General features: G+C 52.7%; 10 protein-coding genes across 10 annotated transcripts; 4 read left to right on the top strand and 6 right to left on the bottom strand.

The window, feature by feature from the left end:
* Positions 1 to 96: 96 nt before the first annotated feature.
* Positions 97 to 815, bottom strand: A1O3_09459 (uncharacterized protein; the record flags this gene model as incomplete). The annotated part of the gene is made up of 3 exons (XM_007739553.1): positions 97 to 156; positions 207 to 496; positions 554 to 815. The coding sequence occupies 3 exons, from the start codon at positions 813 to 815 to the stop codon at positions 97 to 99; spliced, it is 612 nt and encodes a 203-aa protein (XP_007737743.1).
* A 1,019-nt stretch (positions 816 to 1,834) lies between these two features.
* On the top strand, positions 1,835 to 3,553 carry A1O3_09458 (CDF family cation efflux system protein; the record flags this gene model as incomplete). The annotated part of the gene is made up of 2 exons (XM_007739552.1): positions 1,835 to 1,913; positions 1,968 to 3,553. 2 exons carry the CDS (start codon positions 1,835 to 1,837, stop codon positions 3,551 to 3,553), a joined length of 1,665 nt encoding a protein of 554 aa, XP_007737742.1.
* Positions 3,554 to 4,018: 465 nt separating this feature from the next.
* A1O3_09457 (uncharacterized protein) lies at positions 4,019 to 5,917 on the bottom strand (the record flags this gene model as incomplete). Its single annotated transcript, XM_007739551.1, has 2 exons — positions 4,019 to 5,692; positions 5,747 to 5,917. 2 exons carry the CDS (start codon positions 5,915 to 5,917, stop codon positions 4,019 to 4,021), a joined length of 1,845 nt encoding a protein of 614 aa, XP_007737741.1.
* Positions 5,918 to 6,571: 654 nt separating this feature from the next.
* On the top strand, positions 6,572 to 10,312 carry A1O3_09456 (uncharacterized protein; the record flags this gene model as incomplete). Its single annotated transcript, XM_007739550.1, has 1 exon — positions 6,572 to 10,312. The coding sequence occupies one exon, from the start codon at positions 6,572 to 6,574 to the stop codon at positions 10,310 to 10,312; it is 3,741 nt and encodes a 1,246-aa protein (XP_007737740.1).
* A 740-nt stretch (positions 10,313 to 11,052) lies between these two features.
* On the bottom strand, positions 11,053 to 15,103 carry A1O3_09455 (uncharacterized protein; the record flags this gene model as incomplete). Its single annotated transcript, XM_007739549.1, has 2 exons — positions 11,053 to 14,655; positions 14,711 to 15,103. The coding sequence occupies 2 exons, from the start codon at positions 15,101 to 15,103 to the stop codon at positions 11,053 to 11,055; spliced, it is 3,996 nt and encodes a 1,331-aa protein (XP_007737739.1).
* Positions 15,104 to 16,261: 1,158 nt separating this feature from the next.
* On the bottom strand, positions 16,262 to 17,209 carry A1O3_09454 (uncharacterized protein; the record flags this gene model as incomplete). The annotated part of the gene is made up of 1 exon (XM_007739548.1): positions 16,262 to 17,209. One exon carries the CDS (start codon positions 17,207 to 17,209, stop codon positions 16,262 to 16,264), a length of 948 nt encoding a protein of 315 aa, XP_007737738.1.
* A 1,594-nt stretch (positions 17,210 to 18,803) lies between these two features.
* Positions 18,804 to 19,416, bottom strand: A1O3_09453 (uncharacterized protein). Its single transcript, XM_007739547.1, has 3 exons — positions 19,301 to 19,416; positions 19,102 to 19,251; positions 18,804 to 19,047 (listed from the first exon to the last, which is right to left on the bottom strand). Exons 2-3 carry the CDS (start codon positions 19,145 to 19,147, stop codon positions 18,914 to 18,916), a joined length of 180 nt encoding a protein of 59 aa, XP_007737737.1. The 5' UTR covers positions 19,148 to 19,251; positions 19,301 to 19,416; the 3' UTR covers positions 18,804 to 18,913.
* A 780-nt stretch (positions 19,417 to 20,196) lies between these two features.
* Positions 20,197 to 22,292, bottom strand: A1O3_09452 (uncharacterized protein; the record flags this gene model as incomplete). The annotated part of the gene is made up of 6 exons (XM_007739546.1): positions 20,197 to 20,984; positions 21,033 to 21,355; positions 21,409 to 21,506; positions 21,563 to 21,817; positions 21,866 to 21,990; positions 22,037 to 22,292. 6 exons carry the CDS (start codon positions 22,290 to 22,292, stop codon positions 20,197 to 20,199), a joined length of 1,845 nt encoding a protein of 614 aa, XP_007737736.1.
* A 969-nt stretch (positions 22,293 to 23,261) lies between these two features.
* A1O3_09451 (uncharacterized protein) lies at positions 23,262 to 23,735 on the top strand (the record flags this gene model as incomplete). The annotated part of the gene is made up of 1 exon (XM_007739545.1): positions 23,262 to 23,735. One exon carries the CDS (start codon positions 23,262 to 23,264, stop codon positions 23,733 to 23,735), a length of 474 nt encoding a protein of 157 aa, XP_007737735.1.
* Positions 23,736 to 24,599: 864 nt separating this feature from the next.
* On the top strand, positions 24,600 to 27,132 carry A1O3_09450 (dolichyl-diphosphooligosaccharide-protein glycosyltransferase; the record flags this gene model as incomplete). Its single annotated transcript, XM_007739544.1, has 5 exons — positions 24,600 to 24,732; positions 24,799 to 24,822; positions 24,913 to 24,993; positions 25,044 to 26,790; positions 26,859 to 27,132. The coding sequence occupies 5 exons, from the start codon at positions 24,600 to 24,602 to the stop codon at positions 27,130 to 27,132; spliced, it is 2,259 nt and encodes a 752-aa protein (XP_007737734.1).
* Positions 27,133 to 27,345: the final 213 nt, after the last annotated feature.

The raw sequence follows: 27,345 nt of genomic DNA, 5'->3' as shown, positions 1-27,345 counted from the left end.
TCTGACAGACTCATGTGCAAGAATTTGCAGACAGCGCAAGGTCGAAAGGAGGGCTGCAGCTCTCGCAAAGCAAGATCAGCATCAGATTTCCCGGGCTCAGGAGTGAACACCCGCGATGCCAACCAAGATCAGGAGCAAAAAGAACGCGGCCAAACACTGAGGCGGTCGTCAGCCTGGGTCAATCATCCTGGAAGGAAGATACCAACCATCCCGACAAGGACCCCGATACAAGGGAGGCTTAATCCGCCGACGAGAGCGAAGCCTTGGTTCATCGCGTTCTGCTGTCGGAAAAATCGATATGCGCCAACGAGAAGAACAAAGCAAGCAGAGGCGTAACAGAGACATGCCTGTGGTTTGCCCAGCAGAAGATACCGAAGAGACTTCTCTTGGTGCGGACGGAGTACATGTTGAATCCTGGAGACTTGCGCAATGACGACCCCGAGGATCGCAATGGCATCAGCAAGTGAGAGCCAGGCGAGAAAGGTTTGTTCATTGGCTTGTCCGCATGGATCAGCATCGATGATGGGGTGAGATTGATGGAGCAAACCCGTACAAAAGTGATTTCGATTAGAGCTTTGGGGAATGTCCAGGGACACGTATTTGATCCAGAGCTTCTTCAAAATCCATGTTCCCTCAGATACGGCACCAGAGTGACTCTTCTCTTTGTCTAGATTGGATAGATCTGGTCCAGTCGTTTCGGCCGACGCAGCAGCATGGCCGGGCAGCTGTGTCATAGGTACACAATCACCCAAGGCAGCCCGATTCTTGCTTTCGGCAATCGCATTGGTGGAGTGTCTCCGGAAGAGAAGCTTCATGGCCCCAAATCAGGTAGCAAACAATCGACAATGAAGAACCTGTGATACAGAGCAGAACAGTGTTTCCTGAACTAAGGCATCTGGCCTTGGGACAAGAGTTGGAGACCGTCACTTCCTTCTGAGCACATCAGTCTCAAGTGAAACAGCAGCAGCAACGTATCGGCAGGCACACATGTTTGCGCAGGCACGCCAGCAGGGCAAGAGACAACCGATGGCTGATGTTCGGAAGGAGAGGGCAAGATCAACTAGAGCTGCGATCTATTTGATCAGTAGGCAACCCGAAAGGCAAATACAGAGCATTGCTCCATTGTTTAGACTAAGTAGCCACACAAACATCTCAACACAATGTTTGCTGCCGTCGGTATGACATAGAGTCGGCAGACAGAGCGCGGAAGATTTAGGCATCGGTGTGACCGCCATACCACCACTGGGGGATGGTGTAGAGCAACGATGGCACTTATAAGAAGCAGCCTGTGTCAAAGATCTGAGGCTCAGGGACTGGAGCTGAGGCTACTGCCAGTACTGTACTCCGTACTCTGTACTCTGTATTGTCGAGGCGGAACGATAAGATGAGAGAGTTGATGAGAGAGTTGTCTGCGGCTGCGGCGCAGGAGAGGTCACATGACCTTGGCACTCCGTCATGGCCGAAATCGCAGGTGCAGGCGCAGGCGCAGGCGCGAACCAGAGCAATGATACCATCATCGCCTCCTCCTTCACCACTCACGTTATCACCACCACCGCCACCTCCACTGCTGCTGCTCACACCACAACCAGTGGCAGCTCAAAGCCGCCACGAGCAGACTCTTAGTAATTCATCGGTCTTTCCATCTCCATCTTCCATCAATACTACCGCTCCCGCCCCGGATCAATCCCCAGGGCTCATTGAGAAGCCTCCACAGGCATACTTGAGTCTGCATCGAGTGTCTTCTCCCTTTACTTCGCCTTTTGCAACGTCGACCGAGACATTCCACGAGTGCTGCCGCCCTCCACCGACCCAGGGTCCCTCCATTACCACAGCCATGGGCCTTTCCAAGACGCAGAGAATCATTGTCCTGCTGGTCATAGACAGTGCATTCTTCCTGGTTGAACTTATTGTTGGTGAGTGACGTCCTCTTGGGGCGCTCTCCAGGACGATGATTAATCTGCTTCCAGGCTATGCCGTCCATTCGTTGGCCCTAGTGGCGGATTCCTTTCACATGTTGAACGATGTTTTATCCCTTTGTGTCGGCTTATGGGCCGTTCGTGTGGCGAATACTGGAAGCTCAAAGATGTACACATATGGATGGCAACGAGCCGAGACCTTGGGTGCCTTGGTCAACGGGGTCTTTTTGGTCGCCCTTTGTTTGTCCATTTTCCTCGAGGCGATCCAGCGATTTGTCGAACCACAAGTTGTGACAAACCCGAAACTCGTCCTGATCGTCGGTTGCTTGGGACTAGCTTCCAACATTCTGGGGCTCTTCCTCTTCCACGACCACAGTCACGCCCATGGCGCAGAAGACTCTCCACATGACGGCGATCCGATAAGAGTGGCCGAGGAAGGCCATACACACACTCATGATGAGGAAACAACCGCTGTGGCAGACGAGACTGGCCCTGTCGAAGATGTCCTTCCACAAGTGCGCGTCGCTGGTTATCAGGGCTCGGAGAGAAAAGGCTTCACCACCTCCGATGAAGACAACACCACTATCTCTGCCATATCCTCACACCTGCCACACGGTAGATCTTTTGCTAATGGCGGCGAGGTCCACAGTCGTCATCGTCGCAGAACGTCGGGGTCACTTGTTCGAGGCTTCGGATCAGTTGATAACCTTCACATCCATCCAGCCTCCTTTCGACAGGATATTATCCAAGCGGCGCGTCTGGAAGAACAATCGGAGTCGTCTTCGGCAGAGGAGGAAGCCCTGCTAGACGAGGACTCGCCAAACGAACGATCGAGGATTTTTGCAGATAACAACGCTTCGTCTGCTAAGGGCTACGGGGGCGTCGGCAAACGGGTTAGCCAGGACTATAGTCACTCTGCACACAATCACACTCAACCCAAGGACGGTTCGGCCAAGGGCCACGGACATGGTCATGGCCATGACCTGAACATGCGAGGCGTCTTTCTCCATGTTCTCGGCGACGCTCTTGGAAATATCGGTGTCATTGCCTCTGCACTCATAATCTGGCAAGCTACGTTCCCTGCTCGATACTACTTCGACCCGGGCATTTCGCTCGTCATCACCGTCATCATCCTCTACAGTGCGATTCCACTCTGCAAAGCAGCAAGCCGAATCCTGCTCCAAGCAGTTCCTGTGGGTATCTCCATTGACGAGATTACTCAAGATATTGAAGCGCTTCCACATGTCATCGAAGCCCATCATCTCCACGTTTGGCAGCTCAGTGATACGAAGCTTGTCGCCAGTCTGCATGTTAAGGTGGACTGTGTTGCGCATGGCGTCGGGTCTGCTAGTTACATGCACCTGGCCCGCGAGATCCGAAAATGCCTGCACGCTTATGGCATCCACAGCTCCACCATCCAGCCCGAGTTCTACACCGATCGCATTGACTCCCCAGGTGGCTCGACTGCCATTACCAGTGGCTCGGCCACTGGACAGCTGAGCCCAAAGGCCGTTGGTAGTAGGAGTGCCAGTGTTCGAAGCCATGAAACAGGGTGCCTCCTTGATTGTGGTGATAAATGCGCCGGGAATAAACTGTGTTGCCCGACGGATGCCAGCGGGAGGAGTCAAAAACCATGATGAACGCATGAGTTGCCTCTAGTTCTCTTGTGGCAAAGGGTTACAGAGCATTTGCCTTGACCACGCCACTGGGAAAGTCGTCAGCCGGCTGGGGTCCGGCATTTACAAAATGGGTTGTCAGCATGGTTTGTATAAATGTCTTATTTTTCAACGTTAAGGTGAATTAATAGATCACCTATGATAAATTACTTCCTTTCAGGACGAGACCTTTCGCCTATAAGCTGCAAATCGGTGTTCGGTAATATGACTGATGCTGCACCTCAGGAGATTGAAAAGATTCCACAGTCACGAACACTTCGCAACAGGCTGAGGGCCTCGGCAATATAATACCATTCATGATCTGCACATTATTGGATTCGTAGGCTTGTGCCCCTTGGCCTTTGATTGTACCATATCTCTACAGTTGACACCTCCCTTTTCATTTCGTCAATTACATATTCAAACACATGCCAAATACTCACAGCATCATCCATTCCAGATCAAGCACACGTAAAATAGGCCGACTGGCCATGCAACCCGCCACAGCGATCTTCCAAAGAACGAGAGCCGGCTGACCGGCCTCCTTGACGTGAACGCCACGCTGGTGGCCGCATCACGGGGCATGCCCCAGTCATCATCGTCTTCAGCACTCTGGTGATGGTCGCGGTGTTTGCCGGCAAACGGCAGATTCGAAGGTGATGGCGTCCGGGATGATGAGGAAACATGTCCAGAACTACCGGTCTTGCGCGTGGACAAACGCTGGTCGTGGTTGTGGATCGAGGATGTTTGGGAGGTATGGGAATCGCGGTGGTCACGAAACATGGGGAGCAAAGGTGCGGACTTGGCGCGTTGGATGTCGACAGCCGTGCTGGGCACGTAGCGAGCAGCATAGACGAGGAGAACGACGAGCGTCAAACAGAGCGCCTCGCCGTAGCGGATGAAAATGCCCAATTGGTCCGGAAGGAGGCAGAGACGATTCTGCACGGTGTCTCTAGGCGTGGACAGCGACGTGCCAGACATGGTTTTCTCAACGTCCACTGGATTCCAAAGGCTGACTAGTTGAACGCCTGGGATTCGAATGCCCATAGCCCAGCTCACGCTTTTGACGGTGATTTCCTTGGTCCGGCCCGTGAACTCGTTATGTTCGATCTCGCAGTAGTCGTGATCGTCGCCCGAGTAGATCATGGCGAGTTCCTCAGCCGTCAGGTGTTTGATTATGTCCTGCGAAATGAGTGGCGTGAGGACATTCTGATATTGGTAGCCAGCTTGGAGGGGAATCGCAGGGCCTCGTTCGCGCATTGGCCCGCACGAAGCAGTGCCGGATCGATAAAGCGGAATATGAGAGAGGACAATGGTCGGAAATTGAGAGGAGCTCACTTGAAGAGGCGGCGTTGATACCACACCTGTTTGTGCTGGCTCGCTAGTTGCAGCTCTTTCGACTTCGGGCCTCAATAGGTGCTGGACGGGGTTTCTCCAATTGAGCTGCGTTTCGCATGCATGTAAGATCGCTTTCGCTCTGGTATTCTTCACTTCCACTAAAAAGTCCTCCACAGGCTTCCAAATCTTGCTGGAGGCAGTTGCAGCAGCACTCCCGTCTCCTGCACCAGAACTGCCCGTTTCTGGATCGACCTGATCCATTGCACTCAATGAAACCGTATCCAGATGAACAAATGAGTGGTTGCCGATGATATCGATCCGGTTTAGAGGCCCAAAATATGCGTCAAATCGTTCTTTGACAGGAGCCTGAATGCCAGCGGCAAAGCCCATATCATGGTTCCCGGGAAGTGAGGCCATGATGCGGCGACCTGCTGGTTCGGCCGCAGTGGTGACGGGATATTTCAACCAGGTACGTATGAAGATATTGGAGAAGCGGATGTATTCTTTGAGCCAGAAGTCTGTTCCATACTTCTTGTATCGTTGCTCCGGCGAAGACGACTTTGTGGTGCCCCATTCCCGGCCTCCGTCGAACAAATCACCGAGAAACAGCGTAGCATCTGGTCGCAGCTGTTCTTGCAGAACTCGGTAGGCGCGTTGGAGGTAGAGATCTGTGTAGAGGACCGTCAAAGAAGACAGAGGCCAGGGTCTGCCAGGATAGGTGTGTGGATCAACAAGTTGAGGATCGGCAACAAGAAGGACGTGATGAGGGTGAGCATGAGTTGGCTGCAAAGGTTTTAGTATTCAACACACATTCGCTGCAAGAACCCTGATCCTTACCCATGACTCCCACTGCTGCCAGCGACACTGCGCGACACTCTGCTGGAAGACCAGACGTTCCCCCCAGAAAAGAATGAAAATCCAGAGCAGTACCAAAGCAGAGGGAAGGCTCCAAAGGCGACGCTTCAACCTGGCCAGGGCATGCGATCCAGGGGCAACATTCGCTTTCATTCTCTTGGATTCGGAAACGATATGTAGGCGCTCATTGTGGGCGGGATGAAGGAGAGTCCGCCCAGGGGGGTTTCGACCCTTTTTAGGTGATCGAGGGTAGAGATGAAGGAGGGGGGACGTCAAATAGTTCAACACATGTCAAGGTGTAGAGCCGTGTCCTGTACAGAGTAGTTTACATATGTACAGAGTACATACAGGAGGCACTTGGAAGCAGGGACGTGTCGAGGGTCCTTAGGCGTCCGTGTCCGTTGGTCTCGGGGGCCAATTGACGTGTCGGGCTGTGGTGTGACAGGTCTTAGGCCAGATCATCAGCCTGCCTACTCTTGTAAGTATGGACTCCGTCCGTACATACTAGGGACTAGAGTGCAACCTCCTACTACTGTACTACTGTACGGATACTGCCCTATCCCAAGCACTGTACCCCGGTCACTGCCAGGATCACACAGTACTCCGTACGTACCGTTCCTCCCCACCAAAATCGATCTTCCTCTGCGAGCTCACCACTGCACAAGTCAAAAGAGGCATGGCGAATCCCGGCTCCTTTCAGGCCATACGCTCGCCTCTTTCCTTCACACCGAGGTCGGTTCGTACTCAGTTTACCAGATGTCATAGTACCTCAATGTTCATGGCTGCCTCCATCCTTTCGAATGCAATATGGACGGTGTCTCCGTCGCCAGCGGCGTGGCGGGCCTCATCAGTCTGGCCTTGCAAGTGAGTCAGACGGTAGTGGTCTATCTCAACTCTATCAAGGAGCGGTCCAAGAATATTAAAGAACTGCATGATGAACTTATATTACTTGGAGAAGTCCTCAGCGGACTGCGCAAGCTTTTGCTCAGCGAAAGGGGTAAGCAAAGCACGTTCGGGTCCAACTCTGTGTTGCAAAAGGCCCTGCTGGACTGTCGGGACAGGATAGAACGTATTGGAGATAGGTTGCAAACCTCTGATGGTGGGAAAGTTGCCCGGACCTTGGAAAAGCTCAGGTGGCCTTTCGAACAGAAGGAAGTAATGGAGATGGCCGAAAACCTGCGACGCTACACTCAAACGTTCCAGTTCGCTCTCACCATTGAAGGCTGCAATCTACTGTCCAAGACATCTGAAGATGCGACGAAGGGCTTGAAGGCCATGCTGGATGAGTCGAGGAAAATTCAAGAGTGGTCAAATCGAATCGGCCTTTCTACAGAAGAAGTATCAAAACGAGCCGCCCAACTTGAGCAAATCCTTACGCTCGTACCCATGCTTGCCAGAACTGCCACGGATGTAACTGAGATTGCCCAGGCTACCCGCCTAGCAGCACTGAGGGAACAGGAGAGGAGGACTAGCGACATACTGGACTGGCTGGCGCCAATTACATCGCTTCACAAACACCGTGACCTACAAGTCAGGCGAGCCAAGGGCACTGGAAGGTGGTTCCTGGAGCACCCTCACTTCTTGAAATGGGCTGAAGAGAGCTCGGCTGAACATGACCTCCTTTGCATCGGTGGCCCAGGAACTGGGAAATCGGTGCTCTGCTCTCTTGTGATTGATCATCTCCGTGCACAGTTCAAGGGGCGAGATGTTGCCGTGGCCTTTTATTACTACGATTACTCCGAGCAGCAAACCCAAAACCCTTCTCACTTCGCCAGATCAGTCCTCCGCCAACTATGCTCCAATGCTAGTGCCATCCCCTCCGTGGTGGCCGAGTTCTATCAACGGACCAGGAACGATATCAAGGATCAGACTTGGTTTCATGACTTGCTCACAGTACTGCGTTCCGTGGTTGCGATGTACAAGTCTTGCTTCATTGTGGTCGATGCACTTGATGAAGCCGACATCCAGAGCCAGCGTTCCGGGTTCTTCGAAGTCATCGACGCGGCCAGAATACCGTCAAACGGCAAAGTGCAAGTGTTGGCTACGCTGAGACCCCATGTACTCAATATTAGAGGCAGGTTCCATGATCCTCTGGTTATAAATATCCGAGCGGACCCTGGCGACCTTCGTGGGTTCCTGGAGCGAACAATAGACGACCATCCGGATCTCGAATACCCTATGGACGATGAGCTGAAAGAGCAGATTCTCACGACATTGTCTGACAACGCGAACGGCCTGTTTTTGCTCCCTGCCCTTCAGATTCGGATCATACTGGATCAGATCACCATAGCTGAAGTAAGGAATACCTTACGCCATCTGTCCATGAGTCTGACAGAAGCATTCCAATCGACTATAAACAGAATATCCAATCTTTACAGCACCAGACGAGATCTGGCGTCTCGGACGCTGATGTGGATATCTCACGCCCGAAGACCTTTGACCGTTGCAGAACTGCAACATGCCATGGCTCTACGACTTGAGGACAGGGATCTCGACAGGGACAACTTCCCTTCACTTAGGACTGTTGTCGATTGTTGTTGCGGCCTCATTGAAGTCGATCATGAGAGCTCCCTTGTGCGTCTAGTCCATCACTCTTTAGAGGAATATCTACGCGACCAAGATCATGGCCTCTTCAGAGATGCCAATCTTCACATAACCCAACTTTGCCTCAGATACCTGGCTTTCGAGTCTCTCAAACCATTGCCATTCAAAAGTCGCTCCGATTTTGTAGCTGCGGTGGAGGATTTTCCACTTCTGCGGTATGCAGCTCTCGAATGGGGCCATCACGCCAAAGGGGTCTCGGTCGAAGACATCAAAGCATTGGCTATACCTTTGCTTTCTGATAGTCTCTCTTTGATCACAATCGCCAGAGTTCGCGATTATCGTAAGGCTTTTCCAAATTGGAAGCCTCAGACATGGGCGTGGGCCTACTCCGGTTCTGCTGGCATCTCGATATCTACGGCCTTTGGACTCTTTGATCTGCTTAAGATTTTGATCGAGCAGAATAAAGAGACCCTGCGGCTAGATGTTCGGAACCCTCCCGGTAATACTCCGCTCCATGAAGCCGCCCTCCACGGGCACGAAGCTGTTGCCGAACTATTACTGGAGCACCGCGCGAACCTCCTCGCCAGGAACTACAGCCAGAGTACTCCGATGTTTCTGGCTGTCTCATATGGCCAATTGTCCATGGTAAGACTACTTCTCCGGCACGACCGGCAACAACTAGATTGTGAGGGGCCCAAACGCTTCACAGCACTGCACAAGGCTGTTGAGCAAGGCAACGATGAGATGGTGACGGTCCTTTTACAAGCCGGGGCATTGGTAGCCGCTCGCGATATCCAAGGCATGACGGCCTTACATCACGCTGCGCTGCGTGGACATCTCGCCGTCGCAAGACTCCTTGTCCTCGCAGGAGCCCAGGTGCATGTACCGGACAAGGAAGGGTTATGCCCTCTCGACTATGCTGCAACAGGAGGATATACTGAGCTTGTCGAGTATCTTCTGCAAAACGGGGCCAGCATATCAAACAAAGGGAGAACTGCCTGGACGCCGCTTCACCGTGCAGCAAGAGGAGGACATACGGATACAGTTGCCTTCTTTCTCGAACGGGATGCCAACCCGCTCGCCGTGGATATCAGTGGAAACACTCCCCTTCACCTTGCTGTACGGTCTGGACAGATGGCCACGGTCAAGCAATTCCTCGAGCACAATCCCGAATTGAAACGGCGGCAGCTTTTCGCATGTGACCGTAAAGGCTCGACACCGCGGGTTGTCGCCTTTTACACGGCTCACTACGACATCCACAAATATCTCCGAGCTGCGGAGTGGGATATTCTGGGCTACACGCCAAACAATGCTAACATGCTGACCAGGGCGATCGAGACCGGCGACATCGAAGCTGTGCGTTCTCATTTGGATGAGCACGCTGACGCTTTGACCACGCCGGATGAAGATGGACAGCCACCGCTGCACGTGGCGCTCCAAGAGGGGCGCCGAGATATTGTCGAGCTACTCCTCCAGTGCGGTGCGTCAATCGAAACAGCGGGCTACCATGGGTGGCGTCCTTTACATATCGCCGCTTCACTGGGGAATCTAGAGTTGGTGGACCTATGCCTCGCTCACAATGCCAGCATCGAGACACGCACCAGCACCAGCCAGACGCCCCTGCACAAAGCAGCCTCGAGCCACTCTGTCGCCGTGATGCGCCGACTCCTCGATGCCGGAGCCGATCCGTCGGCGCAGAACGACCGCGGCATGACGGCGTTGCATGTCGCCGCACACCAGAACGACATCGACATCGCGCGCCTCCTAGTGTTGGAGTCCGGGGTGGACATGCTGGTCCGAGATCGCCAGGGGCTGACACCGGCGCTGTGGGCGGAAAGGTCGGCGCATCTCGAGGTGCTTGCGTTTCTGCGTGTCGCCATGAAGAAAGCCGAGATGTTGAGGAAGGGCGGCGTGCGCAGCAGTGTGGACTTGAATCAGCAACCGGGCCCGAGTTTGCAGGAGCTGATGGATGCCCTGAGCGAGACGGAGCTGGATGATGTATGAGTTTGACAATGACGAGACGAGACAAACTCGGTTCGGCAGATCCTACTATGTTACGTAGAGAGTACAATCAGTATCTTATGAGAACGGATCTCGTTTCGACACACAATTGTCCCTTTCGAGGAACGTCGACAGATGCTGCTTAGGGAATATTCTTCTGGGCCTTGCGGCTCCCTGTCAGATTTTCACCAATCCATCTTGGTGGTCTATTACTTGAACCAGTCTGGCTCTGCTATTCTTCCACTTCTATTTTTGTTTTATTTAGGCCACATGGAAAAAAAGAAATGTGTCAACCTCAGCGCTGTAACGCCTTAAACATGCCAAACTCCCCTTGACCGATTTTCCGACGACCCAGGAGGACAGACGTGCTTGTCTCTTCTCACGCTCACGCTCGCTCAGCACCATGGACTCGACTAGCTGGGAGTCTACAGTAAGTCGAGTCGCCCGGGCGAAGCTGTCTGTCCCCTGAGTGCATTCTGGCCAGAATCCCATATCCCATTTCCATTCCGCCATTGCCATTGCCTGCGTCGACCGGCTCTGCCTTCCCTTGGATGAGGATGTCCGCTCAATGCATATCATGAATACTTGTACAAAAACAAAGAAAAAACCCCCTACGTCTCCATTTCGCTTCTCGAATCGCAGCGAATCGAATCGAATTGACGGCCACAACGATCATCGCGTCCCGTATGGATGAATCATGGGCCACATAAGGTCCAGTATCGCGTTGGTGACGCAGTCCAAGTTCACCAGAACCCGTCGCCTCGGTGGGAATCAGTCGACCAGGTGGTGTAGAAGGCAGGCGGTCTTCCACCGACTTGACTGGCGCTGTCGTCTGGCATCACGGTACTGGAACTTGGTTGTGGTTCACCTGCGACCGGGATCCTCGCACCACCCATGCCAAGCATGTATCTACCATCAGAATCCTCAAAGACCTCGGCGATGGTATTCATCCGCACGCCATGTACTGGAGGTTTCACGGTTGGGGCGATATGGGTGCTGCTCCCACCCCCACCAGTACCCCCTCCAGCTCCGGTACTCAAGTGGTTGTTCACCAGACTGCCAGGATGGAATCTGCTGACAGAAGCCACACCAATACGTGTAGGAGCCTGGAGGATAGATTTGCCCTTCGGGCCGAGCGATTCCTGCAGTTGCCTACGCCGCTGCTCCTCTTCGGCGTCACGGCGGGCTTGCGTGCCGACATTCTGCATGCCGATGAAATCGATCTTGGATAGCATATGTACGGCAATGTCGAGCATGGAACTGATAACGGCCCGGTCAACAAGAGATCTGCCAGTCGTTTCAGTTGGTGTAAGCTCGCCAATTTCCAGATCTTCATTCTGTGCAAGAACTTGATTGATGCCAGTGTGCACAAGTGACATTTCGTAGTGGATACGGCCGGCTGTCGAGAGCTTTTCGTATTCTTCTTTCGTCCCTTCATACCCTTGCCAGAGTTTCTTGTCCGATGGGTGGACTTTGAAGAGGAGGCTCTTGGACTCGACCACTTTCAATTGTATGTCCTCATAACCCGGCAGATTGCAGGCGTGGTAGCTGACACGCTTGACGATCAGGTTGCGAACCTGCACTTCATGGTCGTTGGGCTGCCGAAAGACGATCATCAATTTCTCCCGTGCCGGCACAACATAGAGTGAGTTGACGAAGGTCGCAGCGCTCTTCTTGAGCGTGTCTGGAGGTTCGAACCATTTCAAGTGACCCGAAATAATGGCACTGGCATCCCAAATTTGAGCTGGAACGTGCATATTGATCATCCCGACCGTGACCAGGCCCTTTCGTAGTTCATGTTTTCCAGACTCGTCAACTAGAATCAAAAAATCCTCGTTCGACCGACTTTGACACGAAAACTCGTAGCTGACGGATTGCTCGGCCGGATTCGTAGTCCACAACTTGACGTTGACATCTGCAGTCGGGCCTTTCAGCTCAAGAGCACGATCAACGTCGGCGCCGTTTGTTGTCAATATCTTCGTGAACGTGGAGGGACACGGAGAGACTGTTGGCTTTGGGCCGAATAGAGCATCCCAATCATTTACGTTGTGGTACTGTTGATCCGATATACGAGTACCCGGGACAATCAGGACCTGACCAAAAGAAAGCTCGAAGCTCACTCTGCCATTGAAAGCTCTGCAAGTTTCAAACAGAGGTTCCAGCTGGGGAATTAACTTGGCGCATTGTTGTTTCCGAGCGACGTCTTGAACAATATCCGAGTGGCCATCCGCGATGGGCGCGTTCTTCCGAATTTGCCGCTTCTTCCACGCACTCATAGATTCGGACGACGCATTTGAGCTCTGGGGCTTCGGTGGTACCTTGACGGGTACTGGTCCGTGTGCATCCAACAGTGCTTCTGCTCGTCGTGCAGCCGCCTCTGCTTTGGTCTCCTGCTTGACTGGCTTCCTACCGGGATTTTTGCCTTGTTGAAGCATAGTGGAGTGGAACGCTGGCTTTTCGTCATCTGCAGCTTTCTTGTTCTCCGATCCCTGACGTTGTGCCTTCTTTCTAGCCTCAACAGCTTCTAAGGCTGCTCGTAGACTACTTTCTCGCAAGAAGGAGGAATTGAACTTTGGAACATGGGTATTTTGATAGTCCGCGCCCTCGTTGCTGAATCGAATACGAGACTCTCCAGAAGTGCGGGTACCAGAGCGACTTTCGCTTCCTTGCGCACGATGGGTTGGTTCAGCTGGTCGTACAGGCTCATCCATGATATTTGGTGTGGTGGTGGGTGTCTGGGTTTGACTTCGCTGCGGAGTCTGTGTAGGCACCAGCGGGACATAAGATTCGAAACCAGGTGGTATTCTGGGAGCAGCATTACTCGACGGCGCGCTGGTATCAACCAGGTCTGTCTGGCGAGTCTGTGTTAGACCGCCGAGACCGCCACGACCTGCTGCTGGGCCCCTGCTGGCTGGAGAGCCGCGGTAGTTGCCACCTCGCTGCAGGCTGGATCCTCGTGGAACCAGCTGTTGGCCCCGTGAAAGGCTATTGCCCTGTCCCCGACCACCACGAGAATACACTGGAAAACGAGGATTGTATCCAGGTTGTACATTGTGTCCACGTCGAAGTCTCGGCGATGGTCCGCCGTAGGCCTTTGGGTCGAATGCTGGACGTGGCGAAGTAGCTTCTGCTGTGGCTGGTCCAGGAGGAGTTGTCGGAGTTGATAGAAGGGGTGCCGGTGTGGAAGACTGTAAGGGCTTGTCTAGCTTGAGATCTGCAGTCGCAGATACTAGAGATGCGGATGCTTGCATGTCTGTGGCGTTCGACTGTGGCTTAGCGCGCTTCTCATCTGACAAGGTCTCTATATTCTGGTCTTTGAGAGTCGGTTTCGAGATGTGAAAGACATCTGGGAAAGATTCTCGATCCTGGGGGTTTGCACCGCCCGTAGACGAGAGCGGAGTTTGCAAACTTCCCGGAAACATATCCAACACACTAGTGCCGTCATGTTTTGCGCTGGCCTCTCCTATGGCTTCTTTCACTGGTACTCCTTCCCAAATGCTCCTAGCAACTTGTCCTGTCGTCGGTCGGGGAGGAGATGATAGTAGGGACAACAAATCCGACTGTTGCTCGCGACCTGCACTCAGCGGCATTCCCAACCCGGGAGGAGCCGTCTGGGCTGTGGTTAGGTCTTCGTCCATTTGACCACAAGAAGCCATATTCTCAATAGCTTGCTTTGACACGGACCGGGAAGGAGTGGACAGCAAAGACACCAAATCTGACGACGGCTCGGGACTGGCACTCCGAGGCATCGTCAGACCTGAAGGAGCTTTTGTGGCTTGTAGTCCAACGTGCTGCGATTGGGGCACTTGGTCAGAGGGCTCATCATCTTCGCTGTCGGAATCGAGAAGAACTCTTCGACGAGTGGGCGGTGCAGGCTCAACCGGGACTTCGGGGGCGATGTCGGGATCTGCACCACTGACAACTTTATTCGTCCACGCAGCGATTCGCTCTTCATCCGGGTCCTGGACTGTATGTCTATCGCTGTTGGTGGCGGAGGGAGGCTTGGAGGAGATGATGGGCTCCATGTTGCTTGGATCGCCAAAGCTCTGAAACACAAAGCCGTCCCAGACGCGAGAAGCTTCCAGCTGGGTGGTGGGGGAAATACCGTCATGATAGAGATTGGCTGGAACCTCGTACTCGAATGAAGGGGTACAAAGGCGAATTTCTCCAATCACTTTCCTAAAGAGTGTCTGCCCGCTCTTGTTGACTATGATGCGGTGGTATGCAGGATGACCATTGACAATGTGAACAAACTGCATTTTCGCATCCTTCTGTTGCGCAGGCCAGACGAGGAGATTGCCTGTGGACTCGAGCGATTCATTGGGTCGTTGCTTCTTGAAAGTTTCCTTCGAAACATTAGCATTATATCAGAGAGCAACGAATAGTACCGGTCCAGCATACCAGTAATGGCTCTAGTCTTAAGAGTTTCTCACGAGCGAGGTTGAAATCACCTTGGAACAGACGATATCTTTTCTCTGCCTCGTCGGCAAAGATATCTGTACCCGTCAATCGAGTGATCTCTTGTGCGTACATTGGAAGAAGAATGCTAAGGTCGCCATTGCGAGGTTTCCAGTATGCTGTGAGATGTTGAAGGCTCTTCAGGGGGTCTTCATTGTCAGATTCATCGTCAGATTGGTACTCTACCAATTCATTGTCTTCGGATCTGTCATCGCGCATGGGGTCGTCCATGACCGTTCCTTCGATGGGATAAATACGAGGCTCATCATCAAATCCAGCCTGATGGGTTTGGTGGTACTCAATGTAGCCGGCAACCCGTGCAAGGAGATGGGGCATCGTCTCTTTATCCGACACGTCGATTTCGGCCGAAAAAGTCTTGGAGCGCAGTTAGGCAACCATTCCAGAGTAGGTGCAACAAGGTACTAACCTGACTTGCTTCATCAAATGTAATGAAGGGCGCGCCTTCTGGGTCATCATGGGCATCTCTGAGGTGTAAGGATCAGTTGGCATGGTTAAACTGCGGAGGTTGTACGGAATGGATGAGGAAGACGAACTTGAAATTGCTAATCACTTCGTTGGCCTGGCTTCGTGGTAAGTAGGGTCGCCATCATGGTCATTAGGGTGAACGTACTCCAATCTGGCTGAATCCAAAGACAGATCCTACAAAAACCTTCTTCTGGGTCGACATCCTGGCCAGCGCTGCGCTATGTGCGCTTGCGTGGCCTGCCGGCCAAGGAAGGATGGATTTCTCTTCGGCCGAGGACAGGCAAAGGAGATGGAAGAGCGAGGAGAGCAGAACAAGAAGCGTGGACAAGAGTAGCAAAGGCAATCAATCAATCACCCCACAATGGCGCGAGGCGAGAGGTCTGAGATGTGCGGAGAAAGATGGAAGATGCAGGCCAGGCTGAAGACCGGATTAATATTCAACCGAGTCCGGCCGAGAGGGGAAGCAGCCTCGTCACCCATTCACTGCTGCCAGTGACGCCCAGGTGCTGCCGGTGACGACCTGGGCGTCGCCGGCGTCACCCTCTTCACTCCAGGACAATGCAATGGAATGTGATTGGTGCACTATGTCACAAGACGAATGTGAAGGGATATTCCTTCACTAACAGGACAAAGCTTGCGGCGTCCTCTTGATGAACAACACCAGATATCCTTGACGGAAACCATACTGCTTTTTAGTCTTTTAATTGCCAGGTGGGCGCTCGAGCAGCAACATAGCACCCATCGGCGATGGTTGCGAAGAGAACGCCATAGCCCATAACTGACTGTCCACCCAGACGCAACCCTTGTCCTTATCTACTCACTTTATCACATGTCCGACGAGGGGACGCCGTGTAAATATCAATATTTATTAGAATATACCAGTCTAGCTATGCTGCCGCAACTAGACTGTGTCATGCAGAGTATGCTTCGTCACTTCGTGTACTCGTCAAAGTCCAAGGTTCAACTTCTGGTCTGTAGTCGTATCAAGCCCAATCCCACCAGTTGGTCTCATTTCAAGACTTTAGCTGAGTCCATCCGCCTCTGCTTTGTCAAAAGACCCTTCTTCGGACTCAGACTCCGTCTCTTAGGCTCCGTGTGCCACCCATCTGGGTCTGGAGCACGGCCGGCAGCAGGATTTCCACTCTGGACCATCGGATGGCCTGGAGCACCGTCATGATTGACGACATGGTCAATGTTCATAACCCATCGCATGCGGTTCGTGACTTCGCTCATCTCATCCAACTTATGATCAATAGCCTGATCATTATGATGAGTTGCCTCTCGGAGCTGAGAGATGGCAGTATCGATCTCGTGCCTGTAAGCTCTGAAATTCGCGGTCAGCTTCTTGGTAAGCTCCTCGAGCTGGGCGATTGTCTGCCGCTGCTGCTCGGCGATGATTTCCAACTTTTTCTGTTTCTCCAAATCATCTTCCTGTCGGCGTAGAAGGGTATCGAAGCTGCTCCTGATTTTATCCAAACCACTTTGATGCCGATCATAGTCCATCTTACGACATGCGACAATCGTTTCGTATTCTGCTTCTTTCTGTGCTGCAGAAGCCTTGGCCTGGCTTGCCTGGCTTCGCCATATCTCTTCGCTGGACGCTGCAGCCTCTGCTTGGGCTTCAGCCTTCGCCGTCTTGAGTTTCTCCTTCCTGAGTTCTTCTCGAAGCTCTTCGACCTGTCGTTCCCTTCTTGCCAGCTGTCGGAGATTGGCTTCGTGGGACTGCTCGTAATTGCTGTTTCGATCTTGGAGCGACTGGTTCCGAGAGATCAATAATTCATTGTCCTTCTCAGCCTCCTCGTAGCGGGTCTGGAGCAACTGTTTATCCCGCCGCATCCGATCTATGTCTCCTTGCAGTCTCTCAATTACTCTGCCCGATTTTCCAGTGCCAGCATGGCCAATCGCCGAGGACCATGGAGTAGGTTCGGGGGAAGGAGAGGTTTCCGAAGAAGACATGACTGTTTGCAGGCATCAGTAGGACGCGATGGCCATAGGCATGGGTGGTTGCCGTACCTGTACGGATCCTGGAGGCGCTGACCACCCTTCCGGAAGTATGTCGTATTGCATCTTGATGGCTCTGCTCCTTAAGCACTCCATAGACTTGAGACATGTTGTGATTCAAGGTCACATTAAGGTGAGTTGAGGTGGTTCCTAACCGAGTGATACGAGTCAGCGTGAATCAGGATGTTGTTTGAAGGCAAGTGCGGAGGCACAGTATTCAGGTGACTGGGTTCGGTTCTCGAGTGTTTGATTGCATAATGGCTGACCTTCTGGCTTCTCAGATATGATCGAGGTAAATGGAACCGGAGAAGGGCTGGAAAGATGTGATTTCTTCCTCATGACACGTCAGGTCGTAGAGTGAGGTCTGGTGAACTGCCCCCAAGTGCGCGGGTGACGCTGCTGAGGGTGTCTTCGAAGAAAGCTGTGCTGCGGGTGAAAGTAGCCGCAGAATCTCCAGCGATTTGCATCGAATACAGAAGAGATTCTTTGATGGATTCACAACAACAAGCCGGCAAACCACGGACTGCGGACTGCGAGTCTCCTTTCACAGGCTGAGAATGATCGCATTATTTGTTTGAGATCAGCCGGTGGAGACTGCCAGGAGAATTCAGGGTAAGCAACGGTCGGGATTGAGGCCGGCCGGGGGCGACGTGTCAAGCCCCGACCCTACGCGTCAATCAGATTGAGAGTTGCCGACGCCGCCCATCAAGGCCCGCCAATGATGTCCACAGGCTGTTTCTTATAACCGGGGGCACCCATAGCCTTAGCCTCCTAATCCCAGTCTTTGGAGGCACACCAAGCTTTCCGTGCAAGACCCCTGTAGGTGCCTGGCTTCGAAGGTTAAGGCTGGCTTACATAGGCTTAGGGGTTCCTTAGGCTCCCCTTAAGGGACTATCCGCAACGCCAATGCCAGGGCAGCAGTACAGTATGCCTGGGTGCCACGCTGTCAAGTGCTACTAGTGCTCAGATTGGCTGTACTCCATATTCGTAGTACATACTGTAGCTCGTAGGATCAAAAATGACGCATGTTGCGACCAATCTCACAGCCCAAGTGCGCCTACGGAGTACATATAATGTATGTACCGACCCTCGAACAGGGTGGACAGCTGGGGTGACACGGATTCGCTAGCTTAGTGGTATGAACAGCGGCGACAGAGGCACGATACTATCGGGTCTTCAATGAATTAGCAGCTTAGCCTACCACTGATGGCCGCTGCTGTTGTATGTCGGCATATTAAAGGTATCAGTAACGTCCTTGCAACGTCTTATTCTTGAAACTATTCTTCAGGGTTGGAGGTATCTTAAGCCTTGCGAGCTCAACTCAGGCACAAACCCGCTGCAAACACTCCCATCACCAAAGCCACCGAGCTTCCAAGCCGACTTGCACCGCCAGAGGGTGCGCTTGTTGTGGCTGCAGCAGTAGGGGCGGTTGATGTTGAGCTGGCGTCGCTGGTAGTGCTGGTCGAGGTTTGGTGTAGCGTGATGGCCGGGGACTGGCTAATGGTACGCGATATTGTGGCGGAACTGTTTTGGTCAGCTGAGGTTTATGTGAAAGTGTGATATTGAGATACCTGAACGTTGTGTTTCTAGGCAGTGCAGTACCTGTCCCTATCGATGCGTACGTGCTGCGGCTTGTCGCGCTGGCGGTGGAGTTGCTCGCTACCGTACCCGTGGTCGTGCTGGTGGATGAGATGCTTGATGAGATGCTTGATGTGCCACTTCCTCCAGTGATTGAGAATAGACCGCTGTAGTTGATATCGTCCTGGCCCTGAGTGATTTGGAGGGCATAATCCCTGAATCCAGTCAGTCGATTGTTGAGTCAGAGACCGAATGCAGGAGGCGCTCACGAAGCAGTAACGAGAGACTTGGACACGGTCCAGAGGAAGAAATCATCCGTCACTCCATCTGCCAGGGTCGTAACGGTCTTAAGGTCATCAGGGTTCCCTTCCCGAAGAGTGACTGTGACAGGCGAGCCGTCGCCACCGCCCCATGTGATGCTAGCCGGTTATCAGCCAGTTTCCTCCCTTAATGTACGAGTGAACAAACTTGTACAAGTTGCCAGCAGCGGCAACAGCAGGGACAGATGTAAATGCGATCTTCGTCTGACCGAGAACGCATGCGACAAATGACACGCCCAGGAAGAGGGTCGTGATCGAAAACATCTCAAAGTGTTCAAGTCACTGGCTTTGGTGTTCAAGAGAAAAGGAGCGGCCGAGATGATGAGCTTCCAGAGCAGGTCCACGCTGGAGGGTTGCTCCAAAAGACTTGAATCCTGGCACGTTGTGCTAGGTATTCTGAACCTGTAGCTAATATCTTGTGACTGACGTGGAGGCCGCCCGTGCCGTAACAATGAGTGGTCTATGAAAGCAAGCGGCAAGGTGAAGGGAGGATGCAAGGAAAGAACTGTTTCGTAGGTAAAGTCTGGAATGTGGAGGGAAAAATCACCTCTGTGGACACATGATTAGGAACTGAAAACTAGAGCGCAGACAATTTCAAGCCTAAGTAGCAAAGGGATCCGTGGCCACCGCCTCCTTTTAAGATGCAAGGACTCTTGCAATAAGGTCTGGATGTTGTTGTCTCCAATGATGGTGTCGAGGCCTAGTTCGAGCCTGGTCGACAGGCTGAAGTTCAGCCAACGGTGGTCGGCCAAGTCAGGTAGAGGCGCAGGCTACCCAACATGGCCAATCCATTTGCAGCAGGGCTCCTATGTCTCAGCTCTCGGGGAAATGCAATTTCAGTACTATCCCTGCCGTGGCCCAGGTAAACCAGCCATTTGCATTCTGATTTCGCTCAATCCTTGTTTCTTTTCCACACGTTGGACAACGCTACCCGGCAAATCCATGGACAGATAGCCAGTTCCCAGGTTGCTGTACGGAGTACCACGATCACAGCTAAGGTAGTCCGCCCGAAGCCTCCGGTGTGTGCTGCCCCGACCACCCTGATCATCCTGGGGCGCGAGGCTGTCGCCCACCACAAGTCTTGCCCGCAGTGACGGATTCCTGCCATTGAACCGCGCCATACGTGGGAAACCGGTCTCTTGATGTCGTGGGGACGACGGGTCTGCTGAAGACCGATATTGATAGCCCCGAAAGATCACTGAGTGGCACTTCCAGTCCGGAGGCTGTGCGCGCTTTCCAGATTAGTCCCTTACGCAACAAAGGTACGACGGACTGCGGTGAAAGGTCCCGAATGACGCCTCGAAGAACACCTGCTGCCAACGTATGAGTCATGGAAATCTCGCCATGCACCTGGCCTGCCGGGTATCCATCTGGATGAAGGAATGTTGCATTGGCAGGACTAAACTGAGCATAAGTTCCTATCAGGTTCTTGGCTGTGGCCCATGCCGGAGCGTCACCTGGAGCGTCACCTATGAAGAAGTCGATGGCGAAGCTTGTTTCCAGGGCGAAGCGATCGACTGACACCGCGATAGACCACTGCCGATCTAGGTTATTGACATTCATCTGTCGGGCCATGTCAAGTGTCACGCCCCCAAAGGAATCCGCAAGATTTGCAGATCTGTGCTGCACGTTGCGCCTCAGGTGGGCCACCGTTGTGTTTGAAATCGGATTGTACAGAGAGTTGACCGCGCTTCGTACATGAGCAGCGAGCTGTGAAGAACTCATCTCCCAGTCGGGCAACTCGGGGTAGCTATAGCCGAATGACTTGATGGACCGGACTGCTTCGGAGGTGAACATGGTGCCGCTGTCATCAGAATGAAACGGTGCCAAAGCTGCTTCATGTCAGTCGCCGAGCCTTCGCGTGTTTGTGCAACGCTCACCGCTTGTTCCCGAGTCAACGAATCCCACGGCCTCGTAGTACGACCCGTATGCATTGACGGTTGGAACAATAAAGCTGTCAGGGTACAGTGCTTGCCACATGGCAAAGAGGCGATCCACATTAGCGTGATGCAACCAGAAGACAGGATCAAACCCGGCCACTTCTGGAAACTGCATGTGTCCATAGCCTCCAACACTGTTGTGTATGCTGTTGTGGATGGCTTCAATGTTGTTTGGTACACCTCCTTGGCCGCCAGGCCAGGTACACGAGAAATATGTGTAGTTTGTCACGGTGGTGAAAAGCTGATACGTGAGAGACAAAATCCTAAGAAAACGTATGTCAGCATTCCTCCATCGCTCAGGATGTTGTGTACCCACGTGGGAGCGTTCGCCATCAAAGCTGCATTCGCTGCGGTCTGGTTGCTTGCTTGAGCGCTTGTACTCCACCAACGAACGGTCTCTGCGAAGTTCGCCATCTGTGAAGTCGATTAGTCCCCTTCTCCATGTTCTGTGTCCGGTCGTATAGGCTTACGGGGTCTGAGGACGGGAAGCCATTTCCAGCGGCATCGGACTGAAAAACATAGCTGTAGAGCGGATTGTCGACTGTAGCTCGACCGTTCGGCGTGTTGATTGAGAGTTGCGTCTGCGTGACCACGTCCGGCAAAGCTGGATTGATCGCCCAATCCCAATAGGGCACGCGTAAGCTGAGGGCTGCGTTCTGGTACTCGCTGCGTTGGTCACTAGGAAAAGTGGCTGCGATGTCCTGTGCATGCATCCAAAGCACTTGCTGCTCGGTGTTAGATGGAGCTACTCTCGAGACTCAAATGGCTATTACCTCAAACAAGGCCATGTATGGTCGATGCCATGTTGGAAATGGAGTTGCAGCATGGGTGCAAAAGCCTGGATAGCTGCCAGTGCCTACAACTCCATCCCACGGGATCCTAGGAAAGCCGTGGATACCTGGCCGAGGGTGAGCTTTATCAAGGGGATATGAGCACTGCGGTACCTGAGATTTGGAAATACGATAACGGATCTGATTGATTAGCGCTCTGGAAAGCGATCAAAGAGAGAATGAGCAGATCGAAAGGTGGCCCAGATGCGGAATATTGGCCGATTTCATATCGCAAAGGTCTTGCTCCTGTGGTCGAATCAACACCTCCGGTAGCGCCTGTGACCGCGAAGGCCAGCAGACGATCCACAAAGATGAGGGAGAGCAGAATACAGGAAAGGGCAAACTTTCTGTGACCGAGGAGAGACGCCATGTTTGCAGAGGTGTGCGAAGATGGGAGAGTGCAGAGTCACAGATACCTCATCCGAGGAAGGGTTCTTTCATAAGGGACATGTACTGAAATCCACGACACCATCTTAACACTGTATGTCTCGGCTCAGAATGAGCTTTGTTTGTTATATGGCCAATTCTGCCTGTACCTTGGACACTCACCGTCGCGCTGGGTCCGAAGGCGCGGGCAGGTGCATCCGTTGCTGCGCATTTGTAATGGTGGTGCAAGGCGATTGAACGGACCCGTCTGAAAAGAAAGGCGTGTTCAAATGGGCACGATATGGCCGACATGATCCTATCTGAAACCATCTCCATAACAATTCTACCCAGAACCTGTGTACTGTTGCGCCTGCAAATGCAGGGCGTTCCACATAGTTCTCAACCACCAAACAGCGGAAGTGGTTCTATTTTCAGCGGAATTCGGCACGATGGGATGTTGCACAAGGGTTTGCCCATGAAATGAATCGTGGACCAGCTCTGTCGGACAACATTATAGTGGTGCAACCTGCCCTTGCGGACACGTCAAGTGCAGTGCATGGGTTGCTATGGAGGACCATCGCCGAATAGTGGGTGTTGAAATGCTTGATGAAGTTGCATGAAACATGGCGTTCAGAAGTATGCGATGTAGACGTACAGTAATACATGTTACTCAAAAAAGGATGGAAGAAGACGAACGGACTGAGAAATGTTGGTGAGCAGTGACCCCCGTAGTTGGAGAGACTTGCACCTTGTCGAGCCGACTTCCGCAGGCAGCCTGCGACCGGGCTGCGCGGAAGGAAAGACTCCAGAAAAAAAGCCGCATTTGTTGTGGAAGAGAAAGATTCTCCCACTCGCTACAGCATCATCCATCCTCTGGCTTTCTGACTCTCTCTTTCCCGTCTTCTATGCAACCTCGTCCCTCAATAAGTCACCAAGCCACAAAAACCACCGAGACTGTCCTCCCAAGTTAGCCATGGTCCAATATGTCCCACCGCCCGAGGACCTGTCGCACCTCAACCCGATCCAACGATACATGCAAAAGGGCACCCTCGACAGGCAGGACTATATCTGGCTCTTCCTTATTGTTCTCGCCTACTTCACAGCGAGGCCCTACATCCAAGAATTGGTCAAGCGCTTCTTCAACCACGACGATCTGAAGGAAGGGGAACAGATCCGCAGCGATTACGAGCAGTCTAAGGCAAAAGTCGGGCCTAACTCTATTCGAGGCAATCAACCAGACGAATCTACTGCCATAACTGAACTGTTGGACGAGACTGCGGCCTCTGGTAGCAATGTTAAAAAGAGCGGCAAGGCTGTGAATCGGAAAACGAAAGACAAGCCGGAACTGGACAAACTTCTGGACTGGGATGACGAGCCAGAAAGAAAGCCTGTTGAAGGGGATAAGTCAGACGTTGTGGCATGGCTCGATAAATGGTCAAACGAGTGAGACGAGCGTCTGAACAACCAGCCCCAGTATTGGCCTCCCAGGTTCCTAGGCACGAAGCAGAGTCACCAGCAATGCGCTTCTTCTGATCGAGGGCGCCTATATTTTGAGATTAGAGACCACCAATTCCTCGAGGGCTGCTTGAGGTTGTATAAGTCTGAAAGACGGATCCCAGTTCCGCAACGCCTTATCGCCGTTCGTACAACAGCAGAGCCAGCATCTCATACCAACCGCGTGCAGAAGACTTCTCAGCTGGAGGGGCACGAACATCACCCTTGGAACAGGCTTGCCGCTGAGGACAGACCATCACGGTATCTGCATTCTTGGTCATCCTCGGACGCCCTTGGGCAGAGAGATCCTTGGATGCACGGCGCCTAGAATGGTTCTTCTAAGGGGTACCGCTTAGCGGTTCAATCATATTGCTTGAGGCAACTGCGCCGCCCATCAAACAGAAGGGTACATTGCCAATTGATTTGGAATTGCACGTGTTTTGCGCAGAACAGATAGGACTTCCTAATGACTAGTCTGCGACGGCTACCATACAGACCATTTCAACCCTAATCTTCATCCATTAGATTGCATCTGCTCCTGCCATGGCACTCACCCGAGACTCTAAGTCTGGGAGACGGTAATTATAACAAGGCACGGTTACCTAGTACGGTCTGCTTACATGTATTACCACCTCTACAGGCCGCGTAAGGCTGAGTGAGGCATGCCTCAGCCTTGGGACAGGGGCCGGGCTTGGCAGAGATTTGGAGACGTTGCGGGATCGCGACCTGCGCAACCAGCTGCCTCACATTGCATCTCAATCGTTCGAGCACCACTGTTTCTCCTATTCGACTTGTTCTTCTTTCTTCTCTGGCCATTATGGCCGCCTCTACTCCCCTGGACCCCTTCCTTCGCGGAAGTACCGGCAAAAACACCAGGGGTATGCTACGAATCATCATTCTATGCACGATTGCCGCAGCAGCAGTGTCGGCCCGCCTGTTCAGCGTGATTCGTAAGGATCCTCTATAACCCTGTCTGCTCTTTGGTTATAGACGGTTGACTGACTTTGATTGTCCAGGTTTCGAGAGTATAATACATGAATGTTCGTGCCCTTCTCTCGATCAACACCCTTCCGCTCCGGCGACGACATCATCCTCGATCGCCGGAATTGAGAGCTAACTCTCTCTTGTAGTTGATCCCTGGTTCAATTTTCGAGCAACAAAATACCTCGTCAAGAATGGCTTCTACAGCTTTTGGGACTGGTTTGATGACAGTAGGTTGCCATCGTCCGTGCAGTTGAACTGCATGACTGACAGATGGTAGGGACATGGCACCCCCTTGGTCGAGTTACAGGTGGAACACTCTATCCTGGTCTCATGGTCACTTCCGGCGTGATATACCACATTTTGCGCCTCCTATCTCTGCCCGTCGATATTCGCAATATCTGCGTTCTGCTCGCACCCGGCTTCTCAGGTCTCACTGCTCTCGCCATGTACCTGTTGACCACTGAAATGTCCTCCTCACCTTCCGCGGGCTTGTTGGCTGCCATTTTTATGGGCATAAGCCCGGGCTATATCTCAAGATCTGTTGCGGGCAGCTATGACAACGAGGCTATTGCCATCTTTCTCCTTGTCTTCACGTTTTTCCTGTGGATTAAGGCAGTCAAGAATGGTTCTATCATGTGGGGAGCACTGGCTGCTCTGTTCTACGGATACATGGTATCAGCATGGGGAGGTTATGTCTTCATTACTAACCTCATCCCCCTCCATGCTTTCACGCTCATCCTCATGGGTCGTTATAGTTCGAGACTCTACATCAGCTACACCACCTGGTATGCCTTGGGAACGCTGGCAAGCATGCAAGTTCCTTTCGTCGGCTTCCTCCCAGTCAGGAGCAGCGATCATATGGCAGCACTTGGTGTATTCGGCCTGCTTCAACTCGTCGGATTCTTCAATTTTCTGAGGGAACAACTCCCTGGGAGGCAGTTCCAGACATTGCTTGTCGCCCTCGGTGGAGCGATCGTTGCCGTCATGTTCCTGGGGCTCGTTCTCCTGACCGTCTCTGGTACTATTGCACCGTGGAGCGGTCGATTCTACTCACTCTGGGATACTGGCTATGCTAAGATACATATTCCCATCATCGCATCAGTCTCCGAGCATCAACCAACTGCGTGGCCAGCATTCTTCTTTGATCTCAACCTGCTCATCTGGCTGTTTCCCGCAGGCGTCTATTTGTGCTTCCGGAACTTGAGAGATGAGCACGTCTTCGTCGTGCTCTATGCCGTCTTGGCCAGCTACTTTGCCGGTGTCATGGTTCGCCTGATGCTCACATTAACGCCGGTGGTGTGCTGCACCGCCGGTCTGGCTCTCTCATATATTCTCGACACCTACCTCTACGCCCAAACGCCCGTGGACGAATCTGGCTCTGGTGATACGAATGGATCAGTCAAAACATCCAAGATCAGCGCAAATCCGGCTTTGCGCTCAACCAGGAACCCCGTTGTTGGCATCTATTCTCTAGTCTCAAAGTCGCTAATCACTTCGCTGGTGACCGGGTTCCTGCTCCTGTTCGTTGCCCATTGTACTTGGGTTACGTCCAATGCATACTCATCGCCATCTGTGGTACTTGCGTCTCGTCTCCCCGATGGCTCGCAGCACATCATCGATGACTATCGCGAAGCTTATTACTGGTTGAGACAAAACACACCATACAATGCAAAGGTCATGTCCTGGTGGGACTATGGCTATCAGATCGGAGGTATGGCAGACCGTCCGACCCTTGTGGATAACAACACCTGGAACAACACGCACATTGCCACTGTGGGCAAGGCAATGAGCTCAAGGGAAGAAATTAGCTATCCAATCCTCCGACAACACGACGTGGATTATGTGTTGGTCGTCTTCGGCGGACTCCTGGGATACAGTGGCGACGATATCAACAAATTCCTGTGGATGGTCAGAATCGCGGAAGGCATCTGGCCCGATGAAGTCCGAGAACGAGACTTTTTCACTGCCCGGGGCGAGTATAGAGTGGATGACCAAGCGACGCCGGCCATGAAGAACTCGCTGATGTTAGTACCCTTGCTCTCTCACATCTGAATTGTGTCGTCTGAACCTGGCTAACGATCTTCTCCCACAGGTACAAGATGTCCTATTACAACTACAACCAGCTCTTCCCTGCCGGCCAGGCTCAGGACCGAGTCCGAGGCTCGTCTCTCCCAGCCCAAGGCCCCGAACTTAGCACCCTAGAGGAAGCGTTCACCAGCGAAAACTGGATCATCCGCATTTACAAGGTCAAAGATCTCGACAATATCGGCCGAGATCACCAGAGCGCTCTTGCATTTGACAAGGGCCACAAGAAGAAGAGAAAGGCAAGCGGCAAAAAGGCCATGAGGGTCTTGAGAGAAGACTGAGTGGGAGCGGGAATGTATATTTAACTACGGCTGGCTTCACAAGGGCGTGGCACGATGGGAGTTGATGGAAAAACGGCGCGGTGGCGCTGCCGCGATAATGTCACGACCAGCTAGACTTCAAAAGCCTAAAATCAAAAGCTTTGATTATGAGGGTTTTTGTATAAAAGAAAATACTGTATACCTTTGATCGGCCGGATCAGTCCATGCAGTCTG

The sequence above is a fragment of the Capronia epimyces genome, assembly GCF_000585565.1.
Source record: "Capronia epimyces CBS 606.96 chromosome Unknown aczIQ-supercont1.9, whole genome shotgun sequence".
Taxonomy (NCBI): domain Eukaryota; kingdom Fungi; phylum Ascomycota; class Eurotiomycetes; order Chaetothyriales; family Herpotrichiellaceae; genus Capronia; species Capronia epimyces.
The sequence above is the reverse complement of the archived record's forward strand: the minus strand, read 5'-3'. Positions and strand labels throughout refer to the sequence as shown.